Source organism: Oncorhynchus mykiss, chromosome 12 (assembly GCF_013265735.2).
Source record: "Oncorhynchus mykiss isolate Arlee chromosome 12, USDA_OmykA_1.1, whole genome shotgun sequence".
Classification (NCBI taxonomy): Eukaryota; Metazoa; Chordata; class Actinopteri; order Salmoniformes; family Salmonidae; genus Oncorhynchus; species Oncorhynchus mykiss.
In genome coordinates, this window is record NC_048576.1 from 14,556,608 (window position 1) to 14,574,575 (window position 17,968).

The 17,968-nt window shown below is 45.9% G+C and overlaps 1 protein-coding gene across 2 annotated transcripts in view; it reads left to right on the forward strand.

Annotated features, from left to right (window-relative positions):
• LOC110537019 (contactin-associated protein-like 4) overlaps positions 1-17,968 on the forward strand; it is a 219,319-nt gene that overhangs the window by 104,627 nt on the left and 96,724 nt on the right. For both annotated transcript variants that reach the window (XM_021622727.2, XM_021622728.2), the window contains exon 10: positions 2,198-2,369. In XM_021622727.2, the coding sequence (XP_021478402.2) occupies positions 2,198-2,369 (172 nt within the window). The remainder of the gene's footprint in view (positions 1-2,197; positions 2,370-17,968) is intronic.

Below are 17,968 nucleotides of genomic sequence, written 5' to 3' on the forward strand. Positions count from 1 at the left end.
TCTCCCTTCTTCCCCTCAGCAAAATATTTTTGGAAGCCTTGTCACGTCATTTAAATACCTTTAGCAGAGAGCCAGGCAGCACCAGCTCTGTGTCCACAGCCCACACACACTGGAAATCAAGCAGAATAACAGTTATGCTTAGAAAATCTCCCGTGTTCAACACTTGGCCTTCACTCTGGAATATACAACCTGTACTCTGAATATACAATGCATTCGGAACTGTATGTCGATATTACAGCGATCTCCAAATCGACATGTGTGGAATCATCGACAGGTCAGTACAAAACACCATTCCCTGATAGGATCGTTGCTAGGGTTGCACAACATTCCCAAAATTCCCATGTTTTACAGAAATCCTGGTTGAAGAATTCTCCGATTTCCTGTTTATTCCCTCCTGATTCCAGGAATCTCGTAACAGGAATTTCTGGATAACCGAGTGTCAGTGTCACTAATGCTATATCTTCCTCAGTTCACACACAAACTTAGCCAGATATAACTGGTACAAGGGCAACCTGGGTGTGTGGACTATTGGATGAACTAATGGTATTATGAAAGCTCCTGATTTAACTTAATTTTGAGTCATTTTTAGGAAATTCTCTTATCCAGAGCGGCTTACAGGAGCAATTAGGGTTAAGTGCCTTGCTCGGAGATTCGAACCAGCAACTTTTCAGTTACTGGACCTACCTCTTGACCGCTAGGCTACATGCTGCCTGTGTAACTTCATGTAACTTCGGTGTTGAGTTTGGTACATTATACATTGAAGTCCTTTAGCAGACGTTCGTAACCAGAGCAACATACAGAGCAGGAGCAATTAGGGTTACGTGTCTTGCACAAGACCCATTGACTTTTTCCACATTTTTTACACTTTCGCTGGCATAGGTGAATCCCGGTGAAAACTATTATCTCTTATTGATCTCACCTATAGATGAAAGGGAGGAGAGAGGTTAAAGAAGTATTTGTAAGATTTGAGAATTCATTTTATTTCTATTTAACTAGGCAAGTCAGTTAAGAAGAAATTCTTATTTTACAATGACGGCCTACCCCTTCCACAACCTGGGCAACAGTGGGGCAATTGTGCACCCCCCTATGGGACCCCCGATCACTACCAGTTGTAATACAGCCTGGGATCGAACTAGGGTCTGCAGTGACACCTCTAGCACTGAGATGCAATGCCTTAGACAACTGCGCCACTCGGGAGCATATGCTTCTCCCATTCAGAGGGTGAATGGGCAAGACAAAAATTTGAAATGCCTTTGAACGGTAGTAGGTGTCAAGTGCACCGGTTTCTGTCAAGAACTGCAAAAGCTGCTGGGTTTTTCACACTCAACAGTTTCCCGTGTGTATCAAGAATGGTCCACCAAAAAAGGACATCCAGCCAACTTGACACAACTGTGGGAAGCATTGGAGTCAACATGGGGAAGCATCCCTGTGAAACGCTTTCGACACCTTGTAGAGTCCATGCCCCGACAAATTGAGGCTGTTCTGAGGGGAAAAGGGGGGAGGTACAACTCAATATTAGGAATGTGTTCCTAATGCTTGATATTTTGTATACTCAGTGTATATACTGTACAAGCTATACACTGAATATACAAGCTGATCTCTGAATATACAAGCTATACTCTGAATATACAAGCTGTCCTCTGAATATACAAGCTGTCCTCTGAATATACAAGCTGTCCTCTGAATATACAAGCTGTCCTCTGAATATACAAGCTGTCCTCTGAATATTCTTCTTATATTGTATACCCTGAACATACAAGCTGTCCTCTGAACATACAAGCTGTCCTCTGAATATACAAGCTGTGCTCTGAATATTCTTCTTATATTGTATACCCTGAACATACAAGCTGTCCTCTGAACATACAAGCTGTCCTCTGAATATACAAGCTGTGCTCTGAATATTCTTCTTATATTGTATACCCTGAACATACAAGCTGTCCTCTGAACATACAAGCTGTCCTCTGAATATACAAGCTGTGCTCTGAATATTCTTCTTATATTGTATACCCTGAATATACAAGCTGTCCTCTGAATATACAAGCTGTACTCTTCTTCGCTACTGTATGAGATACAACATATCTTTGTAATCCTTTATCATGGGGCAATGGCTTTGGCCTGTTTTTATTGACCACCTGTCTTTTGTAATGCCTACTTGTAAATGGGCGTTGATTTATGGCTGTCGTTTGGTCTAATACAGGTTGCCCGGACAGTGAGAATAACCAGGAGTGCAGAAACCCCTTCAACGTGTTCCAAGGCTGTATGAGACACATCCATGTGGATAACAATGCTGTGGATCTCATCAAGGTACAACAGATGCTGATAGGAAACTACAGCGATCTCCAAATCGACATGTGTGGAATCATCGACAGGTCAGTACAAAAAAACATTCCCTGATAGGATCGTTGCCAGGGTTGCACAACATTCCCAAAATGCCCATGTTTTCCAGAAATCCTGGTTGAAGGATTCTCCGATTTCCTGTTTATTCCCTCCTGATTCCAGGAATCTCTGGATAACCGAGTGTCAGTGTCAAAATGTTCCTAATGCTATATCTTCCTCAGTTCACACACAAACTTAGCCAGATATAACTGGTACAAGGACAACCTGGGTGTGTGGATTATTGGATTAACTAATGGTATAATGAAAGCTCCCGATTTAACTTAATTTTGAGTCATTTTTAGGAGACACTCTTATCCAGAGCAACTTACAGGAGGAATTAGGGTTAAGTGCCTTGCTCGGAGATTCAAACCAGCAACTTTTCAGTTACTGGACCTACCTCTTGACCACTAGGCTACCTGCTGCCTTCATGTAATGCAGTGTTGAGTACATTTTACATTGAAGTCCTTTAGCAGACTTTCTTAACAAGAGCAACATACAGAGCAGGAGCAATTAGGGTTACATGTCATTCTCAAGGCCATATCAGCAGATTTTTTTCACCTAGTCTGCTCAGGCATTTGAACCAGCAACCTTTCAGTTACTGGCCCAATGCCCTTATCCACAGCGTTACCTGGTAGAGAGAAGTCTATGTGCATTGTTTGCTTGTCTCTCGAACGCTTATCTCTGAAATCTCTTTAGATCTTCCCCGACACTTTTCTTGATTGTTTTCACATCTACCTTTTATATGAAGTGAAAACTTTTCTGAGGTAAGGTGTGCTATTTTGATAATACAACAGTGCGAAGTGAAAGGGGGATATTACACCACCCTGTGGAGACCCAGAGATGAGGAATCAGCAGCAGAAAGATTGGTCCTATATGAAATGTAGACGTATTGTTCAGTGGAGGCCGTGGTTTGGAAATAACCAATATGATGTTCCCTGCAGAGACTGATTTGTTACAATTCTATTATTGCTGCTGCATTGCTGCTGCTGCCCTGTCAACTCTATGCTGTAGTTTTTAGTTTAGAGGGCATGGTTTGTTTTTCTAATGCCGCTCTCTTCTCTCGTTTCTCCTTGATTTTAAATGGCTCACTGTTTGGTCTCCCATCGCATTCCTCTTATATTGTCATCTTTGTTACGGCCATTATCATCAAAGTCATCATCACTTTCATCTTCCATTTTCATTCTTATCATCACCACTGTCATCACCATCTATCAGTATTGTTATTGGGTGCATTCCAAATGGCTCCCTTTCCCCTATATTCTGTAGTAAACTACTTTTGACCACGGGCCCTGGCCCGGGTACTATCTAGGGAATGGGGTGCAGTTTGGGATGGAGACATTGTAATCTTCATCTTCGCCATAGTTCTTGCCGGCCATCTTTTTCAGATTGTATCTGATATGTGAGAGACAGCGAGTCAAAGCCACTCATGAGGAGCGGAGCTAATGTTTTACTGTCGGCTTTCTCCACGCTCAAATAGGAACACGATTATTGTGACAATTATCAACTCTCCTTGTGACCACACGCGCACAAGCACACGCACATACAAATTCACACAGTCTCAGCAAACAATCTGTCTGTACTGGTTGTAGCTCGTCGTCAGAGAGACACATTTCTCCTGCTTCACTGGTTTTAATTGAATATCTGGACCTGATCCTATTATTTAATTTGGATCTGCTTCTGTCTCTGATGGTCTGGAGACTTTATGGCTCACTTGAAGCAGATGCTTTGAACTTTGAGATTCCCTTTTTAAATGAGTTTAGTTGTATAGTTGATTGGCATATTCAGATTGTGTTGTATTGGAAAGAATGAGCTGCCTGCACTGCAAACAAGCCATATCACTGTCCTTATAGCCACCAACCCTTGGTGGTGATGCAAAAATTAATTATACATCTACATTTGAGTCATTTAACAGACTTTCTTATCCAGAGAGATTTACAGTAGTGAGTGCATACATTTTCATTCGTACTGGTCCTCCATGGAAATCGAATCCATGCTCTACCAACTGATCCACATGGGACCAGAATGGGATCAAAAGACAATGCAAAGAGGACAATACACTGTGTATTTCCATGTACCACTCCAGATGAAAACCTGATATAGTGGTGTGTTTGCTACAGGATTCCTTATCGGGTTAGTTACACGCCACAGGTAGCCATAGAGGTGCAGCAGGTAGCCTGGTTGTTAGTGTGTTTGGCCAGTAACCCAAAGCTTGCTTGAGCAAATCCCTGAGCTGACAAGCTAAAAATCTGTTGCTCTGCCCCTGAACAAGGCTGTTAACCTGCTGTCATTGTAAATAAGAATTTGTTCTTAGTTAAAGGTAAAAAGAAGAGGATTTGGGGTTATTCATTTTCAGTTTTTAACTGGACAGAATCGCATAGCTAAAACATTCACAGCTAGCGGAAATAACGTTTTCATCTTGCGACTCCATTTCCGATGTTATTGTGGTCTAGAGTTAGGGTGTGTGTGTCCAGCTTTCTTCTCATTTCAGTGGAACATATTACATCTGCAGGCGCGTGTGTGTATGCGTGTCAGTTGTAGAGAAACAGACAGACAGGAAGGAAAAAAGGAAAGAGACAGACCCCCCCCCCCCCCATTGGGGGAAGAAAAAAAAATGAGTCAACCAACCCCCCCAAAAAAATGGTTGAGTCAATTTCAAACCCACAAAAAAATCGAAGGGTTAAATAAAGCAGTACTTGTTACCTTCAGACAAGTCCTGTGAGCAAAAAGGAGAACATCGTCGTGTTCGTGAGAGTCTCCCCTTTTTATTGAATGGTAGTTTATAGGTGAAACCGTTCAGACGTTTTCATGCGAAGACCGATTTTCGGGAAGTCTCATGTTCTGACAAACACCGCTGGACTGTAGCTCTGTCACATATCTCTAGTATAAACTGACGGATTTTGATAGGGATCTCCAGTGTGTCAATCAACTCTATGGGTTTTTAATGGATATTTTCAGCGTGTTTATCATTCCAGGGGAAAGCTTAATCTCGGTCCAGAAACCTGGCCCCAAGATGTGGTTGGCCTGTTGACTAGGTAATATTCTAATCAACCACATCTTGGGGTTCTATTCAACCGCCCCCCCCCCCCCCCCCCCCCCCACACTCTGTGAATATGAATACCTGTGTGTGTGGTGCTGTTGCTCTGCTGCTATCGGGGGGATGAAGAAAGTGAAAAGTAAAAAGTCTCTCCCTTGGCAAGGTGTTTGTGTGAGAGAGTGTTTGAGAGCTAGACACAGGGGGAGAGAGCGAGTAAATTTTTGAAGCTTGTGTGTGTGTGTGTGTGTCTGCCTGCTCACGCCTGCCTTTGTGCGTTTGTGGAAGCTGGAGGGAAAACACTGCTTTTAGTTCCCTCAATGGCCCTATGCTCTGTGTGGAACCTCAGCTTCAGGCAGGGGTGTTGAAAGTGATCTTGTGATAAATAAACGGGGCATAAACAGTGCATTTTGTATAAATGAAATGACAGTGCCAGTGCACATCAGGCAGGCTACCTGCACACTCCATTACCTCAAGACACGTGTTTGTGTGTGTGTGCACGACAAAGGGAGTAAGGCAATAGCACAAAGCTGGTTGCTTAGCCCTGGAGAGGGGAATTGAATCATTTATAATGGAGTGATTTTAGTCCACTCTCTCTCTCTCTCTGTTAGCTAGCTACCGGAATTTATCGAGAGGCGAAGTAGCTCAGGAACAGAGAAAATAACCAGGTCAATCAGGTGCATAGCCACCTCACCTTAGACAATAAGAAACAGAGATATGATCATGCCGCTCCTATACAATGCGAACAGAATGATTATCTTTAGATCGTAATCAACATTAGGATTAACATTCTGCTCCATATTAATCACTTGAGATTTCCACCCTATAATTGTCACTCTTAACTATATTTACAATGTAGTGACAACTACTTCCATTCTAATGTGTAGTTTTACCACTCTTACTGATGTCTAGCTAATTCTGTATAATCCACCATCGCATTCACTCTTACTGCCATTCATGTACAGTAATTCACACCCTGCATTTAAGCTCCTGGCTGTGCTGTGCTGCAACAATACTTTCTTTTCCCCTTGGCTCTGCAGCACACCCATAGAGATGTACTGTAGGCTACAGCATTGTATATCCAGGCTATCTATGGCTGCAGCAGTGAGTTTTGTAAGACATTAGCTGTATCCTATCCAAACCTGGGTTTAAATAGTTTATTTTCTTTCACCTGGCACGCTTCAAAAAGGGCAGCTATAGTATATGAAAGTTAGCGAATAGGATTTGAACCCAGATCTGGCTGTATTTTGCTGCAGTGAGGAGTGTTGGACCAGTGAGTTTAGCCTCTGTCAGCCTGCAGTGATCCCCCCCCCCCCCCCCCACACACACACACCCACCACCAGGATGCACCAGTATCTCTTCCTGAGGTCGCGTTGATGACATGGGGTCCGTCTCTCATAATGTGACGTTGGGCCACCTTTGGTCTCCAGGCTTAGGGGAGAGGACCTGAAGACCTGTCTCACCTGTCTCCTGCAGGGCCCCTGTCAGGCTCAGCCAACCCTTGAAAACACTACAGTTCAGACAACACCAGCGAATGGCAACTAAGAAAACAACACTGTAACCTTCACCATTGTTTCTCCGGGCCTGCTTTGCCTGTCTCTCAGCCGGTGACTTTCCCGCGTTGTGACACGGCTATATTTATCACCCCTCTGTAATTGGGATCACGATGCACGTGGCTTAGCCTGCCAAGGGTTGGGCGGGAGGCGGCATCAGGGCCCAGAGAGAGAGGGGGGTTATGGGTAGCTGAGGGTACCTAGCTGCCCCAGCCTTCTGTCACCCTGTCTGTGAGCTGTGGCATACAGCCCTGGAGCAGGTGCTCTCACGCAGGTGCAACCACGCAGGTGTTCTCAAGCAGGTGCTCTCTCAATCTCAATTTAAAACGGGCTTTATTGGCAAAAACAGGTGTATGAAAAAAATTTAATGAACATACAGAAATGAACAGTAAACATTATATTCAAAATAATACAGTTGAAGTCGGAAGTTTACATACACCTTAGTCAAATACATTTACACTTAGTTTTTCACAATTCCTGACATTTAATCCAGTTCAGTTAGGATCACCACTTTATTATAAAAAATAAAAAAATATTTCAGCTTTTATTTCTTTCATCACATTCCCAGTGGGTCAGAAGTTTTTGTGTCTCTCACTCACTCTCACACTCACACTCACACTCACACTCACACTCTGCAGATACTACCACGAGAAAAACAAAGTTTACTCTCTGTCCCATCATGCTGTTCAGGGGAATGAGGTTATTTACTTTGTAGCTCTTTGATGCTCTTTTTAGGACATTCTAGCTAGCTTTTCTCGGTAATAGTCTTTACCAGGGGGTTCAGTGACTTGGCTGTGAACTGTAATGACTTGGAGTCATGTTGAGTAGAATTGGATGGAAACACTGTGATATACAGTTCGGTGATACACAGCAGTGGTGTCTCGCTGGATTGATCCCATTCCAGTATTTACAAAATGGAGTTGCACTGTGTGGAAGATTATGGGACCAAGGCCATCCATAACATAATTAGGAATTAGAATACTAATATGATCTCTATGATCCATAGAATGTGATACAATAGTGTGGAGAAAAGAAAGGGATATTGTGTGTGTGTGTGTGTGTGTGTGTGTGTGTGTGTGTGTGTGTGTGTGTGTGTGTGTGTGTGTGTGTGTGTGTGTGTGTGTGTGTGTGTGTGTGTGTGTGTGAATGTCCTAAAATGCATGCACCTGAACCTCTGTTTTAGTGTGTGTGTGTGTGTTGAACAGGATCAAGGTACGTAATAAGAGTTTCTAGCTCAGTGCATCCTGTTTGTTATATGTGAACCTGTTAGCAGGTGTATGAAGTTGTCAGGTCCATCTTTACATGACTCATGGCAGGCTTAGCTTTCCATCCTCTGCTCTCTTAGAGGGAGATATTGAATGAGAAGAAAGCTGCCCATGTGAACATCAGGCTGCAGTAAAAGAGAAAGTATTTGAGAGAGATTGAGAAAGAGAGTGTTTCTCTGTGTATGAGGCAGCAGTGAGAGTGTGTGAGGCAGCCTGTGAAATCCTGTGATTCAGCTCAGTGGCTGTTCTGGGATCAGTGCCAGCAGGTCAGGCAGACGGATGTGTCTCAGGCTGGGCTGGATGTGTCTCAGGTTGGGCTGGATTTGTCTCAGGTTGGGCTGGGGATGATGGGGAGCAGGTTACTGTTTTTCGTAATGAATCTTGTTCTGGAGGCAGCTCTGCAGAGTGATCACTAGCTGGCACAGCCACAAAGACATAAAACCTGGTTAAATTAAGGTTAAAAAGAACATTTTTGTTTTCATACATTTTTACAATATAGGCAATTTTGACTTTGCATTTGGCCTATCAAAGGGGGTAATTGCTCAGTTCTGCCTCCAGGACAAAACTTATGACAGTAAACATCATTCTGCTGATGAGAATGGCAGGCAGGATTGCCTCCTTCACATTGTCACGACTCCCACCGAAGTTGGCTCCCCTGCCTGTTCGGGCGGTGCTCAGCGGTCGTCGTCACCGGTCTACTAGCCGCCACCGATCCCTTTTTCCTTTTCTGTTAGTTTAGTCTTATTAGTTGCACCTGTTCCTTTTGTGTTTCTTGATTTTTGTCTATTTAAGCCGGTTAGGCCCGCTTAGGTATGTGTTGGATTATTTTGTGTTGACTGTTGATTGTGGATATGGTTTTGTTCTCCGGATCGTTTACCCTGTGTTTTGGGTTGGTCAGTGTGTATGCGGCCTGTGTTTGGTGTGAGCGTTTTCTCCGGATAATTAAATTATACAAATCATTGAACCCTCTGCTCTCTGCGCCTGACTCCTACCTTCCCCTCCTAGTAACTCGTGACAGAATCCCGCACCTTTTCATGGAGTCAGCAGGAGCAGCCGCACCTCCTCTCCCATCGATGGAGGAGAGGGTCCTCTATCATACAACCATTCTCCACCGGATTGGGCCGGCTATGGACCAGATGATGGAGAGGATGGACTGATGGGAGAGGAGTGGCCTCCCTACCTCACCTCCAGCGCCTCTTCCACCAGCACCACCTACCCCTCCTTCAGCGTCCGGATCCGATGCCCTGCGTCTGGCGCTCCGCATGGAGTACGATGGGGGGGGATGGCTGGGTGCCAGGGGTTCCTACTACAACTGGAGCTGTACCTGGCTACCGGTCGTCCGACTCCCTCGGGGAAGGAGAGCGTGAGCGTCCTCGTCTCCTGTCTGACGGGTCGAGCCCTGGAGTGGGCCAACGCAGTGTGGAATGGCCCAGACTCGGAGAGTTCACCCGTTGTTTCCGGGCCATGTTCGACCACCCACCAGAGGGCCGAGCGGCAGGTGAATGGCTGTTCCACCTGCGACAGGAGACGAGGAGCGTGCAGGACTTTGCACTGGAGTTCCGGACCTTAGCTGCAGGAGCGGGGTGGAACGATGGACCACTATCGTTGTAGGCTCCGGGAGGACATCCGCATGGAGCTAGCATGGAGCTAGCGTGTCGGGACACCACCCTCAATGAACTGATCGACATGTCCACTCGACTAGACAACCTGCTGGCTACCCGCGGGCGTCCAGAACGGGCCCTGTTGATTCCACCTCCAGGCCCTCCTGCTCCAATCCCCATGGAGGAGGTTCCTCCTGCAACGGGTGTGGTCGGAGAGGACACACTGCCGATCGGAGGAGCTCGTCTGGGAGTCGGGATGGCAGGCAGAGCACTCCTCGTTCACCCCAGGCGAGTCAGCATCAGACTCACCCAGAGCTTTCTGTGCACCATATGTTTTTGCTAATTTATTTTTCTGGGTTTTCTCCCTCTCTACAGCATAAGGCGCTAGTAGATTCAGGCCAGCTGGGAACTTCATGGATCGTGGGCTCGCGTTAAGGCTAGGGATTCCCCTGGTGTCGTTAGACCAACCTTTTCCTGTGCACGCCTTACATAGCCGACCATTAGGGTCAGGGCTGGTCAGGGAGGCCACGGTTCCACTGGACATGGTAACTCAGGGGAATCATATGAAGCGGATTAGTCTCTTCCTTTTTGATTCACCTGCGTTTCCAGTGGTGCTGGGAATTCCCTGGCTGGCTCATCACAATCCGGTGATTTCACGGAGACAGGGGGCTCTTCGAAGGTGGTCAGAGGAGTGTTCAGGCAGGTGCAAAGGAGTTTCCATCGGTGTGACAACGGTGGAGAGTCCAGACCAGGATTCCACTGTGCACATTCCCTCTGAATATGCCGATTTAGCTATCACCCAAATACCACCCCATCGACGAGGGGACTGCGCGATAAACCTCCTGGAGAACGCTGCACTTCCAAGGAGTCACATGTACCCTGTTGTCCCAGGAGGAAACAGTGGCTATGGAGACATACGTCACTGAATCTCTGGGACAGGGGTACATTCGGCCCTCCACCCGTCTCCTCGAGTTTCTTTTTTGTGAAGAAGGAGGGAGGTCTGCGTCCGTGCATTGATTATAGAGGTCTAAATTTAATCACAGTGGGGTTTAGTTACCCGCTACCTCTCATCGCCACAGGGGTGGAGACATTTCACGGGGTGCGTTTCATCACAAAACTGGACTTTAGGAGCGCATATAACCTGGTGCGTATCCGGGGAGGGGATGAGTGGAAGACCACATTTAGTACCACATCTGGCCATTATGAGTACCTCATCATGCCATATGGGTTGAAGAATGCTCCAGCCGTTTTCAGAGACCTGCACGGGCAGGGGGCAGGGGGTGGTAGTGTACATCGATGACATACTGATCTATTCCACCACCCGCGCCGCGCACGTGTCTCTGGTGCGTAAGGTACTTAGGCGACTGCTGGAGCATGACCTGTACGTCAAGGCTGAGATGTGTGTTCTCCAAACAAGCCGTTTCCTTCCTGGGTTATCGCATTTCCACCTCTGGGGTGGTGATGGAGTGTGACCGCGTTACAGCCGTGCGTAATTGGCCGACTCCGACCACGGTAAAGGAGGTGCAGCGGTTTTTAGGGTTTGCCAATTACTACCGGAGGTTTATCCGGGGTTTTGGTCTGGTGGCTGCTCCCATTACCTCACTGCTGAAGGTAGAACCGGCACGTTTGCGGTGGTCAGCAGTGGCGGGCAAAGCTTTCACTCCTCTGAAGGGGCTGTTCACCGACTCACCCGTGCTTGCGCATCCGGACCCCTCTTTGGCGTTCAAAGTGGAGGTGGACGCGTCCGAGGCTGGGGTGGGAGCCCTGCTGGGGTGGGAGCCGTGCTATCACAGCACTCGGGCACGCCACCAAAGCTCCGCCCCTGTGCTTTTTTTCCGAAGAAGCTCGGCCCGGCGGAGCGGAACTATGACGTGGGGGACCGGGAGTTGTTAGCTTTTGTCAAGGCTCTGAAGGTGTGGAGACATTGGATTGAGGGGGCTAAGCACCCTTTCCTCATCTGGACTGACCATCGTAATCTCGAGTATATCCGGGTAGCGAGGAGATTGAATCTACGTCATGCTAGGTGCGCCATGTTCTTTACCCGTTTCCGGTTCACGATTTCATATCGGCCAGGCTCCCAAAATACTAAGGCCGACACGCTGTCCCGCCTCTGTGATACCGAGGAGCGGTCCATCGAGTCGACTCCCATCCTCCCAGCTTCATTTCTCCTCCCAGCTTCATGTCCGATGGTATGGGAGGTGGACGCAGAGATCGAGTGGGCGGCACGGATGGAACCAGCACCCCCTCATTGTCCAGCAGGGGTTTGGTACGTGCCGCTTGGTGTCCGTGATAAGTTGATTCGATGGGCCCATACACTACACTCCTCGGGTCATCCTGGCATCGAGAGGACAGTGCGGAGTCTTAGGGGGAGGTACTGGTGGACCACGTTGGCTAAGTACGTGAGGTTTTATGTCTCCTCCTGCTCGGTGTGCGCTCAGAGCAAGGCTCCTCGACACCTGCCTAGAGGGAAGTTACAGCCCCTCCCCATTCCACAACGGCCGTGGTCGCACTTGGCGGTGGACTTTCTCACCGACCTTCCCCTGTCTCAGGGAAGTACCACGATCCCGGTCATTGTGGATAGGTTTTCTAAGTCCTGCCGTCTCATCCCGTTGCCCGGTCTCCCTACGGCCCTGCAGACTGCGGAGACTCTATTTACCCATGTCTTCCGGCACTACGGGGTGCCTGAGGACATCGTTTCTGATCAGGGTCCCCAGTTCACGTCCAGAGTTTGGAGGGTGTTTATGGAACGGCTGGGGGTCTCGGTCAGCCTGACCTCGCGTTTCCACTCCGAGAGTAATGGGCAGGTGGAGAGAGTAAAAGAGGATGTGGGTAGGTTTCTGCTGTCATATCGCCGGAACTGGCCTGGTGAGTGGGCGAGGTACTTCCCATGGGCGGAGCTCGCTTAGAACTCCTCTACTAACATGTCTCCCTTCCAGTGCGTTTTGGGCTACCAGCCGGTCCTGGCTCCATTTCATCAGAGCCAGACCGAGGCTCCTACGGTGCAGCGCTCGAAGGACGCCTGGAGAGCCGTCCAGGAATCTTTAAAACAGGCGGGTGGACGGCAGAAGAAGAGCACTGACCAGCACCGCAGTGAGGCCCCCGTGTTTGCACCGGGGTACCGGGTCTGGCTCTCGACCCGAAACCTTCCCCTCCGCCTGCCCTGCCGGAAGCTGGGGCCGTAGTGTGTAGGGCCATTCAAAGTCCTGAGGAGGATAAACGAGGTGTGTTATAAGTTACAGCTTCCTACTTACTATCGTATTAACCCCTCGTTTCATGTGTCTCTCCTCAGGCCAGTGGTGGCTGGTCCGCTGTAAGAAGGTGAGGTGCCTGAGGTCCCTCCGCCCCCTCTGGACATTGAGGGGTCCCCGGCGTACATAGTACGCACTATTCTGGACTCGAGACGCCGGGTGAGGGGCCTACAGTACCTTGTGGACTGGGAGGGGTACAGTCCGGAGGAGAGGTGCTGGGTAACGGTGGGGGACATTTTGGACTTCCACCGCCTCCACCCGGAACGCCCTGCGCCTTGCCCCCCGTGTCCCCCTCGAGGCCAGCTGCGGGAGCCGCGCGTCAGGGGGGGAGTACTGTCATGAAGGTGGCTCCCCTGCCTGTTCGGGCGGTGCTCGGCGGTCGTCATCGCCGGTCTCAATCTGTACGATGCTGCGTTTAGAGCAGATAGCTCCAAAATGCACACACAGATATGGTAACATAGGCTGCAAAAAGGGATGTGTCATCTCCACACACTAAAATATACGTCCGGAATATACGGGTGGCTTTTTAGTTACAAGATACTGTTAACAGATTATTAGAATATACACTACCGTTCAAAGGTTTGGGGTCACTTAGAAATGCAGTGTAGACATTGTTAATGTTGTAAATGACTATTGCAGCTGGAAATGGCTTGATTTCTTATGGAATATCTACATAGGCGTACAGAAGCCCATTATCAGCAACCAACACTCCTGTGTTCTAATTGCGCGTTGTGTTAGCTAATCCAAGTTTATCATTTTAACTTCTTATGGCTGAGATCCCGTTACCGGGAGCGATATAACAACATCCAGTGAAGGTACAGGGCGCCATATTCAAAAGAACAGAAATCTTATAATTAAATTTCCTCAAACATACATGATTTTAATATCGTTTTCAAGGTAGTCTTGTTGTTAATCCCACCACAGTGTCCGATTTCAAATAGAATTTACGGCGAAAGCACCACAAACGATTATGTTAGGTCACCAACAACTCACTAAAAATACACAGCCAATTTTACCAGCCAAAGAGAGAGAGAGAAAAAACGCAAATAGAGATAAAATTAACTAACTATTACTAACCTTTGATAATCTTCATCATGTTACACAATGCATGCATGTTTTGTTTGATAAAGTTCATATTTATATCAGAAAATCTGAGTTTACATTGGCGCGTTACATTCACTAGTTCCAAAAACATCCAGTGATTTTGCATAGCCACATCGATTCAACAGAAATACTCATCATAAATGTAGATGATAATACAAGTTATACACATGGAATTATAGATATACCTCTCCTTAATGCAACCGCTGTGTCAGATTTAAAAAAAAACATGCAATAATCTGAGACGGCGCTCAGAAGTAAAAACACCATAGTCGCAAAAATGGCGTCAACATAAACAAGAAATTACATGATAAATATTCCCTTACCTTTGATGATCTACATCAGAAAGCACTCCAGGAATCCCCACAATAAGTGTTTGTTTTGTTCGAAAATGTCCGTTATTTATGTCCAAATACCTTCTTTAGTTAGCGCGTTTGGTATACATATCCAAGCGCTAATTCTGGTCAGCGTTATATCGGACAGATACTTCAAAACGTGATATTACATGTCGAAGAAACTAAGTACAGAATCAATCATTAGGATGTTTTTAACATATAGCTTCAATAAAGTTCCAACCGGAGTGCTCCTTCTTGTCTTTGTGAGCAATAGAACGCAAGTGACTACCACGTGGAATAAGCATGATCAGAAAATGGCTGACTGCCAGACACCTGACTGATTCTGCTATCATTCACTCCCACAACATCATAGAAGTCGCATTATAATTTCTATTGATGGTTGACATCTAGTGGAACCCCTAGGCAGTCATTAATATCTCAAGGGGATTTCATTGGGGACTCTGGTGAATACATACAAAGCTCAGATTTCTGACTTCCTTTTTTGATTTCAACTCAGGATTTTTCCTGCCATATGAGTTCTGTTATACTCACAGACATCATTCAAACAGTTTTATAAACTTTAGAGTGTTTTCTATCCAATTCTAATAATAATATGCATATATTAGCAACTGAGACTGAGGAGCAGGCCGTTTACTTTAGGCACCTTATTCATCCAAGCTACTCAATACTGCCCCCAGCCATAAAAAGTTAAAAGGCTAATTGATCATTAGAAAGTGTCACAAAGCCTGGAGTGGTGGGTGCGGAGTCAAGTGCAGAGAGCAGAAGAAAATGTGGGAAACTGAACTTTATTGCGGAATCCACAATTAACGCCAAAAACAACAGGCGAAGACAAAAGTGTCCAACCCAAAACTGGGCACAAACAGACAGGGAACACAACACGCAACCAACCTAGACTAACAGAAAACAAGGCCGCACAAAAGCAGGCGGACCAAACAGGCTTATATAGTCCTGAACCAAAACTCAAACAAGACACAGGTGCAACCAATAAGACGTAACAAACAGAAAAGGAAAAGGTGATCGGTGGCAGCTAGTAGACCGGCGGTCGTCCTGACAGTAAGCCCTTTTGCAATTATGTTAGCACAGCTGAAAATGGTTGTGCTGATTTAAATAAACAATAAAATTGGCCATCTTTAGACTAGATGAGTATCTGGAACATCAGCATTGGTGGATTCGATTACAGTCTCAAAATGGCCAGAAACAAAGAACTTTCTCCTGAAGCTCGTCAGTCTATTATTTTTCTGAGAAATGAAGGCTATTCCATGCGAGCAATTGCCAAAAAATTGAAGATCTCGTACAACGCTGTGTACGACTCCCTTCACAGAACAGCACAAACTGGCTTTAACCAGAATAGAAAGAGGAGTAGGAGGCCCTGGTGCACAACTGAGCAAGAGGACAAGTACATTAGTGTCTAGTTTGAGAATCAGACGCCTCCGAAGTCCTCAACTGACAGCTTCAATAAATAGTACCTGCAAAACACCAGTCTCAACGTCAACAGTGAAGAGGCGACTCCGGCATGCTGGCCTTCTAGGCAGAGTTCCTCTGTCCAGTGTCTGTGTTTTTTTTGCCCATCTTAATCTTTTCTTTTTATTGGCCAGTCTGAGATGTGTTTTTTTTTTTGCAACTCTGCCTAGAAGGCCAGCATCCAGAGTCACCAGAGTCGCCTCTTCACTGTTGACGTTGAAGGCCAGTTTTAATCAGGAAAAGAGTTTTCAGCTGTGCTAACATAATTGAAAAATGGCTATCTAATGATCCATTATCATTTTAAATGATAAACTTGGATTAGCTAACACAATTTGAAATTGAAACACAGGAGTGATGTTTGCTGATAATGGGCCTCTGTACGCCTATGTATATATTCGATACAATATCAGCCGTTTCCAGCTACAATAGTAATTTACAACATTAACAATGTCTACACTGTTGTCATGACTGTCCTGATCAGGTCAGGATACAGGAGACCACAACCCTACAGATTATCTCTCACCCCCAACATAGGAGGAGAGATCTAGGGGTCTGAAGATCTGGGGGTTTTATGACCCCTCATGCCCTGGTAAATCTTAGGCACCAGACAACATTCCTTTGTCCTCTCACTATGGAGAACCAACCTCAGAACATTAAACATGCAATAAAGGGACTTTGGAACAATGGTTTCTGTCAGCCACAATGGTGGTCATGACGATAGATGGAATATGAAAATGAATGTAATTTTTGTTCTGTTATTAAAGGTTAATAGATAATGTTATTACGAAAACATTAACTTTAAGAGTTTTCCCAGTATATGTTTGATGTTTATACATTGTACTTTGTGTGGAAAATGTCCAAATCAAAGAGAATATTTTGGTAAAGATGAAATGTGAAGTTAGTTGTCTAAAATTGGATTTGAGTAAAATCTAGACCTTGTCTCTTAACTTCGTACGCCCAGAGAATTGCCCTAAAGGCGGTTGCGCCCACTTCTGACCTGGGAGTGAAGAATAAACATATCAGACTAAGTGACCCGAGCTGCAGCCGAGGTCTAAAAAGTAAATGAACCCAAAACTCAACCCAAGGTTGAAGACCTTTTTCTACCCATGCTACTGATGAGTAGCTGTGTCTAAGCGGGTGAATTTAAGCCGGTCCACCTAACCTCCACTCTCCATCGAATCGTGGTATCTACACTGTTTCATTCCTACACTGTGAGCTCTGAGCTACAGAGCTGTCTGTCTTCAGAAGACCCCTCCCAGAGCAAGGGCGAGGAATCAGACCAAAAGGACACTGACATCGTGAGGACAACCAGAGAGTTGCGCCGGAGAAGTGCGTCATTGAAAAGCGTAAACGACCCACGCGGAGCTTCTCATCTGAGACCTCCCACACGTAATTACATCATTATATTCTGACCCAAAAGAGCGGCAGTTCGGGGCAAGGCTAGGGTTAAAATAAGCATAGCTGACAAATGCACCCAAATGTATATTTCTCTTGTGTACTTTCTCTTTTTCTCTCTTTTAAATTCCCATTTTGGGTGACACGCGCCATAGTGTGTTGGCCCATTATACTAAATTCTAATCAATAGGCTAGACTGTGTTTTTGTGCATGTGGATCTTTTATCATAATTTTAGCTTTCTAGTAAATAAAAATCAACTAAGATTGGTGTGGTACGAACTCATTGGTGAGACCCGGGTCCGTGCAGATTCCCGGTTTATGCGACGTTCAGAATGAGACTGTAGAGGAAACTGATTAATTAGCGACTGTTGTAAAATCAATATTCTGATGTTCTTTGAGTTAATTTGGGAAATAGAAACTCAATAAAACAAATTTTCCCATGGTGCCCCAGGTTAATGAGATAATAATTGCTTGATTCATTTAATCATGCAATTAGAAACATTTATTCATTCGATGAGGAACAGTCGTCACATTAACTAATACATCATCACGACACCCTTTTCAATCACTTTGATGTTATT